The sequence below is a fragment of the Thalassophryne amazonica genome, chromosome 10 (genome assembly GCF_902500255.1).
Source record: "Thalassophryne amazonica chromosome 10, fThaAma1.1, whole genome shotgun sequence".
Taxonomy (NCBI): domain Eukaryota; kingdom Metazoa; phylum Chordata; class Actinopteri; order Batrachoidiformes; family Batrachoididae; genus Thalassophryne; species Thalassophryne amazonica.
In genome coordinates, this window is record NC_047112.1 from 83,737,905 (window position 1) to 83,755,408 (window position 17,504).

Sequence of the window (17,504 nt, forward strand, 5' to 3'; positions counted from 1 at the left end):
TCAGCCATGTTTGAAGTGCGCTCTTCTATTGTGTTGCCTCCACCGGAAGTTCCGCCGCAATCGAAGGTGGAATGCGGAAATAGACCGTGCATATAGACCATACAGCAGAATGGGGAACCTCAGGGTGTGAGCAGGGTTTCCCAGGTGTCATACAGCGCCCCCTGCTGTTGTTTTCAGTCACAGTTGAGCTGGTCCAGCTATCCAGTGTTATGATTCTTCAAGAGAACTTCATTATTTCGGACAGGTTTTTTTTTATAATTATTTAACTAATGTACATAACTCTGCACACAGGGCTTATAGGAGCTCATTTAAGCAGAGATTGTTGATTGTTTTATTGTTGTTCATGTCTGGTAATGTGCAGCCTAATCCTGGCCCTGGCTTTGATACACCTGCAGATTTTAAAGCAAGATCTGGTTTTGGCTTTCTCCATCTTAATGTAAGATGCTTGGTTAACAAAATGGACTTAATTCGAATCTGGGCACATTCTACAGATGTGGATATTATGATTCTATTTGAAACTTGGCTTAAATCTGCTACAGATAAGGACATTCATATCGATGGTTACAAGGTTTTTAGGGCAGATCGACCCAGGCGGGGTGGAGGTGTTGCAGTTTTTATCAAAAATAGGTTCCATGTGAATGTATTGGTCTCAAAGTCTAGTAAAGCAGTAGCACTGGACATTAAGGTATCTAAAAACTTGCACTTAACTGTTGTTGGCTGTTACAGGATGCCATCAGCTCACAGTACTGCTCTCATTTCCTTAATACAGCTTTTGTCAGAGCTGAAATTCAATGAAATTGTTGTTGCTGGGGATTTTAATCTGAACTGGTTGCAACCAGTATCCGATGAGTTTAAAGCCCACTGTGATGCACTGAATCTTTCTCAAATTGTCGGCAGTCCCACAAGACCAAACCCCAAAAATCCAGAAAAATCTACTTTAATCAAATTAGTTTTGACTAACGTTCCACATAAATATACTCCTGCTTCAATATTTGCAAATGACTTGAGTGATCATTGTGTCATTGTAATTGGAAGAGATACAAAAATACCTAAAACAAAGCCTCGCATTATCATAAAGCGCAATATGAAACATTTTTCAGAGCAGAGTTTCTACCACATTTTGTACAGTTTTGATTGGGATAGGATTTATTTGATTGCTGATGTTGAAAATGCCTGGAAGTATTTTTATGATGGTTTTAACAGCATTCTTCTGTTATCGTATTATTAAATTGATACCGGTTGTGGATTTCTGCAATACTATTGGTCGTGCTGCTGACACTGTTTACTTTATATTATATTACAGCCTAATTGTTTATACTATGTTTGTGTTCTGTCTATTCGGTATTTATTCTCTTTATTATTAATTTTCATTATGGCTGCTGAGACCTGAGTAAGTAATTTAGTTCTTTTATGTTTTACATGGTTAAAATGACAATAAAGAATCCGACTGCATACGCACAACATCTCATGCGTTTCCACCAGTGGTGGGCACGGATAACCAAAAAATTAACTTTGATAACAGATAATCTTTGATAAAGCTAAAACGATAAACCACCCAAAAATGTTGCGGGAGTTACAGATAACCAATAAATTCCAGTATTGTCTCCAGTACACTTGCAACTACTGTAGTAACAAGCTGATTTGGACTTTTAACACCACGATTGCTTCTGGAAGCATCAGAGTTGACGACAGACCCAAACAATGAGTCAGCACTTCTGTCAGCATCCTGCCCCTTGTGGAAGCTCCTGTTGACTACCTGGTTTCCAGCACAGAAGCAAGCTGAGAGGAGCCACAAAGCTCAATGCTCTAATCAATCACAATGCTCACATCAGGCGGAGGTCTTGGAAAATAAAGCAGTGCTGAGTTATGGTTTGGTGTATAAATAAAATGAATACTGATAGAATAACTCCACCAATGTCAATTCTGTCATTTGTGCAAAGTTAAAATATAACATATTAGATATTTAGATGTACCTTAGTATACTAGCATAGTTCCACCTTAGAATTGGAATATAATATATAAGATATACCTTACTGAATTTTCATATATCTTTTAATGTTGAATAATCCACTAATTCTGAAGTTTTGTAACAAACACAGACAGATGGCATTCTGGGTAAAATGTGCCTCCGCTAACACTGATTGGTTGACTCATTCATTATGTAAACCAACACGTTAATGTGAGGTGTGTCGTGTGTTGGTGTTTACAGATAAATGTGCTTTTGTAAAATATGCCATTTTTTATTTGTAAAAAAAAAAGGCATTTTCAAAAAAAAAAAAAAAAAAACGTCTGATATAACTGGTGTTAAAATAAATAGAACACTGCCATGATCTACTGGTGCCAGTACGAGTTTTGGCCCTTTTTCAGCTGATTTTTCATTCATGCGAGAATTCTTTGGATCGCACCGAGTTTCAGGTTAATTGCGCGTCCTGCATCATTTAGTATACATGGAGTAACGAACTGCATTTAACATCTCACAACCACCTCCTGATCGCCAATCGTATGTGATGTAATTTTGAGACATTCTTTTTGCGAAATCCACACAGATCCACAAACAAATGCCTACTGATTCGCAAATACACACTCACGCACACTGGATATCCACTAGATGGCAGTGTGGTTCCATTCATTGATGTGGCAAGCTGAAACTATATGCTCCCGGATGAGAGAAGACCGACATGATGACAGGTGTTTTACCAAAACACCCATCATCATTTTATACAACAACACATCATAATTTTAAAAAATAATTGACCTTGCAGACAATATCACCACATACATACCCATCCATCAGATGCCTCCATTATGGTAATGTGAAATGATTTACTCTGAAATGTCGGTCTTCTCTCATCCGGGAGCATATAGTTTCAGCTTGCCGCATCAATGAATGGAACCACACTGCCATCTTGTGGATATCCAGTGTGCGTGAGTGTGTATTTGTGAATCAGTAGGCATTTGTTTGTGGATCTGTGTGGATGTCTCAAAATTAAGTCACAGAGGAAAGCGATGAATGCGTGTAATTGGTGATCCACAAATGCTGAAACTCAATTCACAAATACAATTTCCAGTTTCACAAATGTAATTTTTTTTTTTTTTTTTTTTTTTTACAAATTAAGTTTTATATTTGCAAATACAACATTATTTGCAAAGAACAATTTACAAGTTACAAATATGAAATTTGTATTTGTGGATATCTGAACACATTTGCAAATCAATGATTATTTGTAGATCACCCTGAGTGCATTTACAAATATTAATGAGACAATTTTAACCCCATATTCAAGTCCCTACTTCACCAGACTGTGAATTCCTCTGATTATATTGGATTGTGGATCTATTGGACTACTATTGGATTAACCATGGAATTGATCAGCTGGTCTCTGAACGCTATTGACACCATTTTTTTTCGACAAGAAGGTCAGGACCGGGGGATCCTACCTTCCCAGATGGAACGTATTCTGCGGGCTATGTTCTCGATTCCTGGAGTTCCTGGCATGTGGCATGCTTGGCGCCTTTCTCCGTTAAGGACGTCGAGGATTTATTCATTTTTGGTCTTATGGTAGCAGGGTTGGTACTTTTTGGCTTATGTGCTGCCCTGATCTACCGGAAAATTGGCAAGACGGCGGCATCAAGAACCACGGCCCCTCGCTTGTCCGTCATGATTAACAAGGTTGGCAAGGCAGTGCATTCTCAGACTGCGATGACTCTTGAACTCAGACGCAAATTGGATGACATCTTGGAGCAGATGCGTGCCTTGCAGTTGAAGTTGAAGATTTCAGAGGCTGGTGAATATTCTTAATTCATTATTGGGATTTGGTTGTGCAAGTGAAACTGTTAAAAAGTGTTTTTCACTGCTCAAACCATAACATTACAGGCTTATCAAGCCTGAAGGTCAAATTGCGCGACTGCTTTCCTCCAGAGGAATTGTTTTCGGCCTGGGGAACATTGGCATTCTTATCTCAACTCACAAAGACAATAAACTGTTTTTCACAAGACTGAAGCATGCTACATTCCCTCCCCCCACCCGCCTCCCTGCCCCCAGCAACACTCCCCTTTCCGGCGCCTGCTTATCGTCACTCCCTTCCCCTTCAGCGGGGGCGGTGCAGTTTTAGCTGCAGCCCACGTTCCCCCCCCCCCCCCCCCGCCAAAGCTGACGGCTGTGCATCTCAGGGTTGCTGCGTGGCCTTCACCCACTTGCCTCAATTCGGATAACGGACTTCTTCAAACTTAGTGCACATAAACAATGTCAAATGTGTATGTGATGTCTTTAATTCTGATGTGTGCCATTATTACGGTAAACAAGCAATAACTGTGGACTGATTGCTGTCTGAGGTAACTGGAGTGTAAATATAATTTCTCCACTGTGAGATCAATAAAGTATATATCTATATCTATCTAAACCAAGAGAGTTTTAGGCACTAGAGTTTAATGCTGTTGTCCGTGAAGCCTGATCAGGGTGTCTCAAATGCATTTCTCCTGTCGTGAACATACCGAGATTACCCTAGCCTACCCACAATGCACCTGGACACAGCATTTCCGCACTAAAACCTTAAAAAGTAGTGCATTACTTTAAAACTAAAACATATATCTGATATTTTCACTTTATAAAACTGGCGTTAATTTAAATAACTTGTCCGAAATTAGTTTGAGTAAAATTTGAACCATAAGTTAAAAATGTATGCCTCTGGATGACTTGGGTGATATTGCCCGCCTCAGTATGGGGTTAAAAGACATGAGGGTTTTTTTTTTTTTTGTTATTTTTGTTTGTTTTTGGTGACCAGTTGTCCTTTGCCTGCAGAGGAGAGCGGTTTCTTCTAGAAACCTCTCTCTTCTGCTTGTAGAGGGTAGAATGACACAAAACATTTAACTTGTAGGTGCTCAACTGATTTTAAGTTTTAAGTGTTTGTAGCTGTTCAGCTTTGTTTACTACGTTAACGGTCTAAAAATTATCGGACAAAAATTTATTAGAAGATAATTTCGTCTGATAATGGTTTTCAAAGTTATCTGAAAAGATAATCCGATAATGAAAACATTATCTTCGATAATTATCGGATTATCGGAACTGTGCCCACCACTGGTTTCCACGGTTTGATTGTTAAAGTAAGCACTTAAATGGAGCGGCTCACATGATGCACGTTTGTCTCTGAGCAACCAAAACCTATTATGTGCTCAATACATTTATTTTTATTGTTATGAACCACACCCATTATGATACACAGGATGTCATGTCTGGTATCATGTCTCTGTACACACTTGACAGGTTAGCAGAGCGCAGACACATTTCATGCATGAACTAATCAAACTTGGGCCATAATTAACTTTCACAAACAGAATTTTTTAAGATGGCACTGCCGATGCAGCTGCTTGTTACTTCAGCTCTGCCCCCTCTTTTCCTACTTTCGCTATTTTTAATACTTCTTAATAGTGCTTTATTGTTTTTATTTGCAGTAGGTGGTACCCTGTGCAAGTGTGCACATGGGAAACCCACTTTTGTAACTCTTGTAATTAGTTTTCTGCTTCTTGCTGCACTATTTGAGACAGCGCGGCGAAATCCCTTTGTCTGCGACCTTGAACGTCCCATTGTTTATAGCCGGGATCAGCTGCTTGGACTAAGAGACTCTATGTACAGTGGGCCGGGTCCCCACTATGCTGAGCACCTGGACATACCTGGAGACATACGGAGGAGATGGAGAGGCTGCAGGGGTGGATGGACAAAGCGGGGGAAGGACTTATATTCCATCTGTGGTCATGGAGAATGTAAGTTCTCTCTGCAACAAGACAGAGGAGCTAGCAGCTCTAACCCGTTTCCAGATGCTGTATAAGGGCTGCAGTCTCATGTGCTTCACGGAGACGTGGTTGGATGAACATGGACCAGACTCGGTCATTAACATGGAGGGCTTTACACTCATCCGCGCGGACAGGACATAGGCGGAGAGTGGTAAGAAAAGAGGAGGAGGGCTCGCCGTTTATGTGAGTGAGAGATGGTGCAGCGCAGCTCATGTTCACATGAAGGATCAGATCTGCTCCTCGGACATGGAGCTACTCGCGGTGAGCATGAGGCCGTACTATCTCCCACAGGAGTTTGGAAGTGTGATTATCCTCTGCACGTATATTCCTCCCTCTGCAGACGCCACTACTGCCTGTGAGCGGATCCACAGTACAGTCACGTGGCTGCAGACACAACACCCCTGCACCCTCCTCCTCATCACCGGGGACTTTAACCATGCCCCCTCTTCGCCACCTTCCCGACGTTCACCCAGTACGTCACGTGTAAAACCCTGGACAATAGAATAGTGGACCTTTTTTATGCTAATGTGGAGGATGCTTACACCTCCGCCCCCCTCCCCCCGCTCGGACCCTCGAATCACAATCTCGTCTACCTGCTCCCCCAATACACACCCAGGGTGAGAAGCGAGCCAGTGCAGAAAAGGTCAGTGAAACTCTGGACTGAAGAGGCCACTGAGAGGCTGAGGGACTGTTTCAGAACCACAGACTGGAGCATGTTTCAAAACTCTTATGGTGAAGACATCAACGGCCTGACCCAGCGTGTCACTGACTACATGAACTTCTGTGTGGAGAGCACTGTGCCTACCCGGAGGGTACGGTGCTTTCCCAACAACCACCCCTGAGTGACCCCCGAGCTGCAGGTCCTGATGAACCAGAAGAAGAGGGCTTTCAACTCGGGAGACAGAGAGGAGCAGCGTAGAGTCTAACAGGAGCTCCAGTAGAAGATCCGGACAGCCAAGAAGGAGTATGGAAAGAAGATGGAGGAGCAGCTGGCCCGGAACAATGTCAGGGACATGTGGAGATGCCTCAAGACTGCCCCTGGATTTGGGCAGGGTGCAACTGCAGATGGAGATTCTTAGTTTGCAGAGGAGCTAAACAGTTACTTTAACCGTTTTGGCTCCTCCACACCTGCCCCCCTGCCTGCTTCCGGCTCTCCACACATCTCCAGCAGCCAGCCCTCCAGTCCCTCTGACCACCCCCCCCCCCCCCCACCTCCTTCCCCCTGTTTACCTCCACTGCACCCCGGACATTGTCCCTCCTCCCCCCGGACTGTATTCAGCACCAGCCCACCTCAGCTCACACCTCAGCCCCCCCCCCCCCCCCCCCCCCCCCCCCGTAACTCCGACTGAGGTGAGAGGCCAGCTCCTGCAGCTGAAGCAGAGGAAAGCAGCAGGACCTGATGGGATCTCCCCGAGGCTGCTGAGGACCTCTGCAGGTGAGCTCTGTGAGGTCCTCAGCCACATCTTCAACAAGAGCCTCAGCCTGGGAGTGGTCCCCACCCTGTGGAACACCTCCTGTGTGGTCCTGGTTCCCAAAACACCGCACGCCAAGGAACGCTGTCATCTACCTGCTGCAGCGAGTGCTCGCCCACCTGGAGACCAGCGGGAGTGCTGTGAGAGTCATGTTCTTTGATTTCTCCAGTGCTTTCAACACCATCAGACCAGCGCTGCTGGAGGTTGCGGGTGTGGATGGACATCTCGCTGCCTGGACAATTGACTACCTCACTGACCGCCCGTAGTACGTGCAGCTGCGTGGCTGTCAGTCTGAGGTGGTAAGGTGCAGCACCAGGGCCCCCAGGGCACCGTCCTCTCGCCTTTCCTCTTCACCCTCTATGGCCCGGACTTCACCTACAACACGGACAGCTGCCATTTCCAGAAGTTCTTTGATGACTCCACCATTGTGGGTCGTGTGTCTGAGGGGAACGAGCTGGAGTACCGGTCGGTCATCACAGACTTTGTGGACTGGTGTGAGTGCAACCACTTGTGTCTCAATACCAGTAACACCAAGGAGATGGTGATCGACTTCAGGAGGAAACCACCACCACACCCAGCGGTGAACATCCAGGGGGAGAACATAGAGACTGTGGACAGTTTCAAATACCTGGGTGCTCAGCTCAACAACAAACTGGACTGGACTCACAACACTGACGCCCTGTACAAGAAAGGACAGACTGAGATCCTTTGGAGTGACAAGGCCTCTGTTTAAGACCTTCTATGACTCTGTTGTAGCCTCTGCTCTCCTCTATGTTGTCGTCTGTTGGGCCCCGGGCAGCACAGAGCGGGAGAGAAAGAGACTGAATAAGCTGGTCAGGAAGTCCAGCTTTGTCCTGGGCTGTCTTCTGGACTCTCTGGAGGAGGTGGCTGAGAGGAGGGTGTTAGCCAAGTTCGCATCCATCATGGACAACTCCTGTCACCCTCTACACCGGACTGTAGTGGAGCTGAGTAGCTCGTTCAGTGACAGACTGAGGCACCCTCAGTGCAAGAAGGAACGATACCACAGGTCGTTCCTCCCTGCTGCTGTCAGACTGTACAATAACACTGTGAAATAACCACATGCAATAATATGTCCACAGATCACATGTATTATTAATATGTCCACAAATCATGTGCAATAACAATTCGTTTACAAATCCCAGCACTAATGTCACCTTATCACATCTAAATTCCACTTCACATATTGTAAATAAGATGCTCCTATCTTTTTTCAATTCCAGTCATGTTTATATATGCATATGTACTTCATATATATATATATATATATATATATATATATATATATATATATATATATATATATATATATATACGAGGTCTGTTAGAAAAGTATCTGACCTTTTTATTTTTTGCAAAAACCATATGGATTTGAATCACGTGTGATTGCATCAGCCAAGCTTGAACCTTCATGCGCATGCGTGAGTTTTTTCACACCTGTCGGTTGCGCCATTCGCCTGTGAGCAGACTTTGTGTGAGCAGTGGTCCACCCCTCTCATCGGGTTTTTATTGCGAATAAATGTCTGAACGATTTGGAGCTGTGCTACATCAAATTTTTCCAGAAACTGTGAGAGACCTCCAGCTGGACACCATTCGGAAAATTTAGATGGCTTTCAGCGACGATTTTATGGGGATTACACATATTAAGGAATGCTCCAGCCGGTTTAAAGACCGGCCGCAGCGTCTGAGAGCGCGGCGCGCTCCGAGCGCCGATCGACAGGCTGAAACCCCGCTGAAACAACCAGATCATTTCCAACATGAAGGCTTTGTTGATCCAGGACATCATCTGATTTTCACAAAAAAGGCAGAAGGCGTGGACATCAGCACTTTTTCGGCACATTCTACTGTCACAGGAGTTTTTTTCATGGAAAGAGAAGCGGAGGATTGCGCCACCGTGCCGCTCATGGCGCGGGACAAAACCACCTCCGTGTTGGTCTCACAGGACAGCTTTCAGGTGGCTTTCAGACAGCTTCCGGTGGCTTTTCAGTCGTGTGAGTATCCGAGAAATTGTGCATGAGCTGGACATGCCCCAACATGTCCTGTGAGGCTTCATCACGACGTTGCTTTGCGCCATGTGGCTCCGCCGCGACACGCAGAATTCCTCCGCATGTCTGTCTCAATGTGCCGAAAAAGTGCTGATGTCCACGTCTTCCGCAATTCCTGTGCTAGTCAGACGACATACCGGATCAAGACAGCGTCCAGTTTAGAAATAAACGGCACATTCCACTGTTACAGGAGTTTTTGTCATGGAAAGAGGAGCGGAGGAACTCCGAGCGTCGCGGCGGAACCGCATGGTGCAAAGCAATGCCATGATGAAGCCTCACAGGACATGTTGGGGCATGTCCAGCTCATGCACAATTTCTCGGATACTCACACAACTGAAAAGCAACCAGAAGCCGTCCTGTGAGACCAACACGGAGGTGGTTTTGTCCCACGCCATGAGTGGCACGGTGACGCATCCTCCTTTTCTTTCCATGAAAAAAAACTCCTGTAACAGTAGAATGTGCCAAAAAAGTGCTGATGTCCACGCCTTCTGCCTTTTTTGTGAAAGTCAGACGACGTCCCGGATCAACAAAGCCTTCACGTTGGAAATGATCTGGTTGTTTCAGCGGGGTTTCAGCCTGTCGATCGGCGTTCGGAGTGCGCCGCGGTCTTTAAACCAGCTGGAGCACTCCTTAATCTGTGTAATCCCCATAAAATCGTCCCTGAAAGCCATCTGAATTTTCCGAATGGTGTCCAGCTGGAGGTCTCTCACAGTTTCTGGAAAAATTTGATGCAGCAAAGCTCCAAATCGTTCAGACATTTAGTCGCAATAAAAATCCGACGAGAGGGGTGGACTACTGCTCACACAAAGCCTGCTCACAGGCGAATGGCGCAACCGACAGGCGTGAAAAAACTCACGCATGCGCACGAAGGTTCAAGCTTGGCTGATGCAATCACACGTGATTCAAATCCATATGGTTTTTTCAAAAAATAAAAAGGTCCGATACTTTTTGGACACACCTCATGTGTGTGTATATATATATATATATATATATATATATATATATATATATATATATATATATATATATTAGGGCTGGGCAATGTTAACGCGCTAATGTTGCATTAATTATTGAGGTTATTATCGCCGACAATTTTGTTTCTCCCCTTAATGCTGCAGGTTTTTTTTTTTTTAGCCTTTTATGACTGTTGCTCATTGCCTTTTATGTTGAAAGCGTCAGTCGGGGGTGAGCTTATGCTGCTGCTTCCTGCTGATAGCTGAGTTCACACAGAAAATGACATGAGGATCGAGAAAAGTACAGGCTATGCAATGCACAACAAAACAAAATGCAGAAAGACACCGAACTTTTGAATGGACATTTTCGGTACAAAGTTCTACAGGATCAGGCCCGGATCCAGACCGGGTTGGATCGGTCAAATTTTTTTTTACACATCGTTCGTCATCGGTAAAAAAAAAATCTTGAGAATAATCTCGAATAGCCGAACGTGTCCCCGCGGTGAACACAGCTTTTCGGTGGTTTTCATGTCAACCTATAGTCCATAAATTATACGGATTTTTCCAAGTTTCAGAGTCATACGGACGTACAAATAAAGTCGGATATTCAGGGTTTGGTCTGTAATAAACTATTTCTGCCGCGCGGCTCCACTTTGAAACCATGAACCATTGAAGCAATGCTTCGATCCAGTAGCTCGTTGGTTCTTTGATTCACTGCTCTTCAGAAAAGGCAAGCCGCTTCTTAACCCCTCGCAAAGCCATTAAAATATCGTCAGTCACTTTTGTGTGGATTAAAGTCACTAACTGGGACTCTTGTCTTGTTGCTGTCAGGAAACGAGAATCGCCCTCCGTTCCGTTCACACATCTCAAAACGCTGCACGGCTGAGACAGAGTCCGGTCGGAATTAATAACTTCAAAATGAATCGCCGCTTTAAATAAAATGACACCTCTTTCCAAATGTAATACAGACAAGAAACTACAATCAACTAAAACGTTTTTTTTTCCTCCCAAAATGAAACGTGCTGTATTTTCTTTTCTAATTACATCCTGAAGTGAAGCACAGCAGCTGTAAGCTCAGCTCAGATATATGGAAACATATTCATGCCAATGTCTGAAAGGAAATGCTTTTGACAAAAACTACAGATTTTGTTTATTCCTATTTATGTCCAGAGATCAAGGATTCACCATGTAGAGTTCATTATGTACAAAGTTTAAGGATCCAGTGACCAAATTCATATTTATTTACTTTAAGACTCAATAAAATGTTCAATTTCAATTCAATTTAATTGGCTTATAAAGTGCCAAATCACAACAAAATCTAAATATACTAAAACAAATACACCACAATTGTACACATATCAAATTGTGGTATGTGTACAATTGTGACGTATTTGTTTTAGTACATTTAGTCATGGACATGAATATTGTTATTTTGATATGAAACAAGATAACAAATGACCTGCCAGTGGTTTTATATTTGATTTCATTAGTGTGCTTCAGTTGAAATTTACATTTTCAAATTTATGCAATGTTCATTTACATTTTCAAATAAAACTGCTTTTAAGCAGCTTTTGAATTCATTTTTGGGTTTCACATATACCATGCGATTAATCATGATTAATCACAGAAAGTCATTGAGTTAATGCTATTAATATATATTGTGTACAAGGTCTGTTAGAAAAGTATCGTACATTTTTATTTTTTTCAAAAACTATATGGATTTGATTCATATGTTTTTACGTCAGCCAAGCTTGAACCTTCGTGCGCATGCGTGAGTTTTTCCACGCCTGTCGGTTGCGTCATTCGCCTGTGGGCAGGCTTTGAGTGAACACTTCTCCACCCCTCTCATCGTTGTTTCATTGCGAGGAAATGGCGGAATGATTTGAGCTTTTTTCCATCACAATTTTTTTAGAAACTGTTAGAGACAGGCAGCTGGAAACCATTCAAAAAATTTATCTGGCTTTCAGTGAAAATTTTACGGGCTTCACAGAGAATAAGGAGTGTTACTACAGCTTTAAGGACAGCCCACAATGGCGCACGGCGCGCCGCACTCCGAGCCACCATCGAGAGGCAGAAACCACCACATCATTTCTAAACGGATGGCTGTGTGGAGCCGGGACCGGCGTGTGCAATTTCTCTGCTTATCACAAGAGCTGGACATCAGCCATTTTCCGGCAGATTTCACTTTTAACAAGAGATTTTGTCATGGAAAGCCGCGCGGAGGCTTCGTGCGTCACGACCGATTCGCTGATGAAGCGAGACAAAGGAACACCTCCGTTTCGGAGTGCCAGAGGACAAGTTGGGACATGCCTATCTCGGCTTTCAGTGCTTACCAGTCGAGTGAGTATAAGAGAAATTGTGGAGAGCCGTAACGTGAATTTCTCCACTGTGAGATCAATAAAGTCTTATCTTTTTATGTCTGTCACAACTGAGCTCTGCAGTCGAACTCACTCACTCTGTGCACTTTTCACTCTGCTCATCCTTTGCTGCACTACTGAAGGCGCACACAGTAACGTGTATGTGCTTTGTACTGCAGTTCTTCTAAAATGTGTTTCTGCACATCAACTCCCATAAACTTCACATTCTCAGTCATGTTCATGCTCAAGTGGGCATTTTATTTGTGTGGTGAGTTTTGCCCTGGACATGAATTCTGTTGACTGGAATCTATTCTGTCTCTACTTTCTTCACTGCTGAAGCAGAACCTTAACATGCACATTATTGTTAGTCAGTATGTATGTTTGTTATCTTGCAAAAACAAAGTTTTGCAAGATATGATAGCATGTATGTTTGTTTTTTGTTGTTTGTAATTATTGCATTTTTCACTTTCAACTCACTGTGCAGCACAGAGTTTACATCGCGGACTCTTGCAACTTCACATATAGCAGCCCAAGCAAGGTATCTTTCACCATACAAAAGGATCAAGGTCAAGGTCACAGCAAGGTTGAACACTAAATTCAACGAAACAACTTTCTGAGTCGCAATTTTTTAACTCTGCCTCCAAATTTGGCATGGACACAGTGATTGGGATAAGCGATTGACTTTGACCTTCAGGGTTTCGCTAAAGGTCAAAGGTGACCTAAATAAGGAGAAATTTCAGATTTCAGTAATACATGTTGTGTAATACACCAAATCAAAGGGCTTGATGAGGGGATCCAGAATATATCCAGAATTGCTTTAGGTTATGACATCATTTGATGATATCACCATGAAAAAAACTTGCAAAATGTAGATTTTTTTAAGGGTGTGACAAAGCATGTAAATCATCATTGCAGACTCCTGGAAGTTCACATATAGCAGTCCTCTGAAGATACCTTTTAGTACACAAAATGATTACCCTCGGGGTCAAAGGTCAAGGTCACAAGAAGGTCATACACTAAATTCAACAAAACAACTTTGCTGGTCACAATTTTTGAAATTGTACTTCCAAATTTGACATGGATATAGTGATTGGCCTTACCCATAAGCTATTACCTTGGATAAGTGATTACCCTTGACCTTCATGGTTTACCTTGAGGTCAAATGTGATGTAAATTATGTCAAATTCCAGATTTGAGTAAAACATGTCGTGCCATAGACCAAATTAAAGGACTTGATGAGAGGATCCAGAATATATCTCCATCCAGAAATAGGTGTTGGACTCCCAGAATTTCCCAAAATTTTCTGTAAGTTGTGTTGGTAGCATTTACCCCTTTGAGTCTGGTCTGCTTGAGGTTTCTTCCTCAAATCATCAGAGGGAGTTTTTCCTTACCACTATCGCCTGTGTGCTTGCTCTCGGAGTTGGTAAGGTTAGACCTAACTTGTGTGAAACACCTTGAGACAATTTTGTTGTGGTTTGGCGCTATATAAATGAAAATAAATTGAAATTGAAAAAATAAATCAAAGGGTTTAAGTTATGATGTTATTTGGTGATATCATAATGAAAAAAACTGCAATATTTTGATTTTTTTAAGGATGTGAAAAAGAGTGCAAATCATTATTCCAGACTCTTGTAAATTCACATATAGCAGTCCTATGGAGAAACCTTTAAACACACAAAAGGGTCAAAGTCAAGGTCAAAGATCAAGGTAACAAGAAGGTAAAATGGTAAAATCACAAAAAAAATCTGCTGGTCGCAAATTGTGCTTTTTGCCTTCTCATTTGACATGAGTATAGTGATTGGCCTTGCCCGTCTTCATGGCAGTTGTTTCTCATGGTAGTCTCTCTTGTTCATCTTTTGGCAAGATACCCATCACCCACAGGGTGACAGTTTTCATTTTGTTTGTCAATTATGTTTCGGAAAAAAAATTATGTAACATATTAGTAGTTTGGCATTTAAACCTTGTTTCCACTCTGGTTTCCTGCTCACAGTTGGCCAGTGTTTTTGGGAACGTCTTCAGCATCCAAGTGGGACGTGACAAGATGGTGTGTGTGTCTGGCTACAAGATGGTAAAGGAGGCTGTAGTGACACAGGCTGACAACTTTGTGGATCGACCATACAGTTCAATAGCTGACAGGTTTTTCCAAGGAAATACAGGTAGAAAACATGATTTATCTCATTGTCACGCTGTACAGAAATAAGCTCCCTGTGGAAATTAACATTTTTTAACTACCCTATATTTGTTCTTAGGTGGTCTGTTTCAGACTAATGGTAAAAAATGGAAGAAGCAGCGCCGTTTTGCCTTGTCGACTTTGCGTAGCTTTGGTCTGGGCAAAAACATCCTGGAGCAGAGTATCTGTGAGGAGGTCCGATACCTGCAAGAGGAAATAGAGAAGGAAAACGGTGCTTTAGAATGACCACAACATAAGATTGTGGCCCCATAGGATCAATCACCACATATCCTCAGTAATACAGTGTTGTCTAAACAATGGCATTGTGTTCTGCAGGAAAACCTTTCAACCCCGTCCGCTTCTTCAGCAGTGCTGTATCCAACATAATTTGCCAGCTGGTGATGGGCAAACGATTTGATTACAGTGACCATAACTTCCAGACTATGTTGAAGTATTTGTCTGAAGCTCTTTACCTGGAGGGCTCTGTATGGGGTCAAGTAAGTCCAGAACACACTGTTTAGTTTGGATAGTGAGAGTTGTTTGGTGATTGATTTTGGTGACAACAATGTCACAAAACAGAATGATAATCATGACTGGAATTTCAACTCATTCGCTGTTTTGCTGTCTGCAGCTGTATGAGTCATTTCCTGGAGTGATGAAGTACTTGCCAGGTCCTCACAACAAAATGTTCACCAACTACAACTTATTGATGGAATTCCTCAGTCAGGAGATAAAGAGACACAAGCAAAATCTGGACCATAACAATCCTCGGGACTACATTGATGCCTTTGTAATTGAAATGGAGAATGTAAGAACATCATCTGAATCTGTACTTTACAAGTGTTCGTCTACTGCAATGTGTGTCCCTCTTCTTCACTTGAGCCACCAGCCATTCCCAACTGTTTTCGTCATGTTTCCACCCCGTTATGGTTGCTGTCATTGTTTGTCCTCTTTATCCACTGTCTGCCCCAATCTAGGTTTAGCAGTTGTTTTATTTTAGCCACTTAAGTCTCAATTTAGAGCCCCTTCACACATAGCTCGATAGATGCACAATGGCACACGAAGGAGAAGTCAAATGCCACTCGTGAAAAATCGGAGTCTGCCTATACCACCTCATATACCTGTCGCTACAACCATTCGCGCAAACCAGCAGCCGAAAGACAGTGAGTGCCCTGCTCGTGCTCATTCGATCCCCCTCTCGGCATGTGTTGGCCAAATTCCACGTGTCACACATGAACATCCAACACCACTCGCTGGACACTTAGAAAAGGTGGGGCTATTCGCAGTCCCGGGACGATAATAGAGAGCAGCTGAGCACATTCGACCTGTTTGTGCCCCACAAGTGTGTCGTCACCAAGCAACACACGTGGGTGTGGATGAAACAAACCCACCACCACCACCAACACGTGGTGTGCGTGTGTCACAGCGTCTCCACTCCCCCTAACACATGTGGCATGCCAGTGTGTCAGCTCCCCCCTCAACACATGTGGCATGCAGGGGAAGCACACTTGCATGTCATGCTGATATGTATGTACAGACAAGATCACCGGCTAGCCACTTCTGAGCGCACATGGCACAGAAAGCCATCTCACAGCTAATCACCTGGCAGCCACTCACTGACAGCTGGAAATGATGGCTCAGTGCACACGACGTTGTTATATGAAAAACACAGAGAACAAAGCCAGGACAAATATATAAATGAATACCTCAATAACTACATACATAATTACATAACAAATAACTAAAATAATTGATCACAGAAACAGAGAGTGACACTTTGTTCTGTGTGCTGCATGAACAGGTGGGCATGTCTGCAAGGCGCAGCAGCTGTTGAGATCTCTGGACCCACAAGTCAAAGTTGGAGAACACGTACCGTGTTTTGAAGGACATGACCTTACAACTCTACGCTGTGAGGCGCATTTGTGTGCTTGCTGTCCTCACATGGAAACACATAAAACATATATCGCCTTTGCCACTGGCTTGAGCAGCTGCTCAGTGTGCGTGCACACCAGCAGACTGCTACATGTGAAAGAGACCATATGATCATTTGAAAACTCAGCTGGCGATCTGAATGTCATGTCACCCACATGAGCTATGGTCCAAATGATGTGGTCTCTGTCCTTCGCCGCTCGATGGACACGCGCACGAGTCACTGGACACGCATGTGGGACCGGGTGGACATGCGGGCCAGCAGATGTGGACATCATCTACAGAGGAACAGAAGGTTCATACTTGTATTGGCCACTCGATACTAGGGATTCAATAAATTGCACTGTTTTTTAATGCTGAGTGTTTTTTTTTTTCTCCACAGCAGTGGCGTGATGTGGTGCCACACATTCCAGCTGCTTGCACTATGTTTGTGCACACGCATGCGCATGCACGAAAGGGTCACCGCTGTATCATTCACGCCTGCCCAACCGTGTGTCCCTCCCGACAGCAGGTGGAATGTTTCGCGCTTCCCCATTTTGTTTTTTTGTTTGCGGATTTTCTTCCGGTTTCTGCATCTTTTGCTCAACATTGTGTTATGTGTGATGGGGCCCTTAGTGTGGTTCTGATTGTCCCTTTTCTGTGTGTAATACTTTAGTCACTTGTTTTATTTTCTGTTCATAATTTGTTATCTGTTTATCATACTTTAGTCACGTGTCTAGTTTCTGTTCAGCTGTTTCAGTATTTTTATTTTTACTTTTGCCACATGTGAGTTC

At 43.3% G+C, this 17,504-nt stretch overlaps 1 protein-coding gene across 1 annotated transcript in view; it reads left to right on the top strand.

The window, feature by feature from the left end:
• LOC117519073 (cytochrome P450 2J2-like) overlaps positions 1-17,504 on the top strand; it is a 35,033-nt gene that overhangs the window by 5,553 nt on the left and 11,976 nt on the right. The window contains exons 2-5 of the mRNA XM_034180377.1: positions 14,623-14,788; positions 14,882-15,034; positions 15,139-15,299; positions 15,434-15,610. Of these exons, the coding sequence (XP_034036268.1) occupies positions 14,623-14,788; positions 14,882-15,034; positions 15,139-15,299; positions 15,434-15,610 (657 nt within the window). The remainder of the gene's footprint in view (positions 1-14,622; positions 14,789-14,881; positions 15,035-15,138; positions 15,300-15,433; positions 15,611-17,504) is intronic.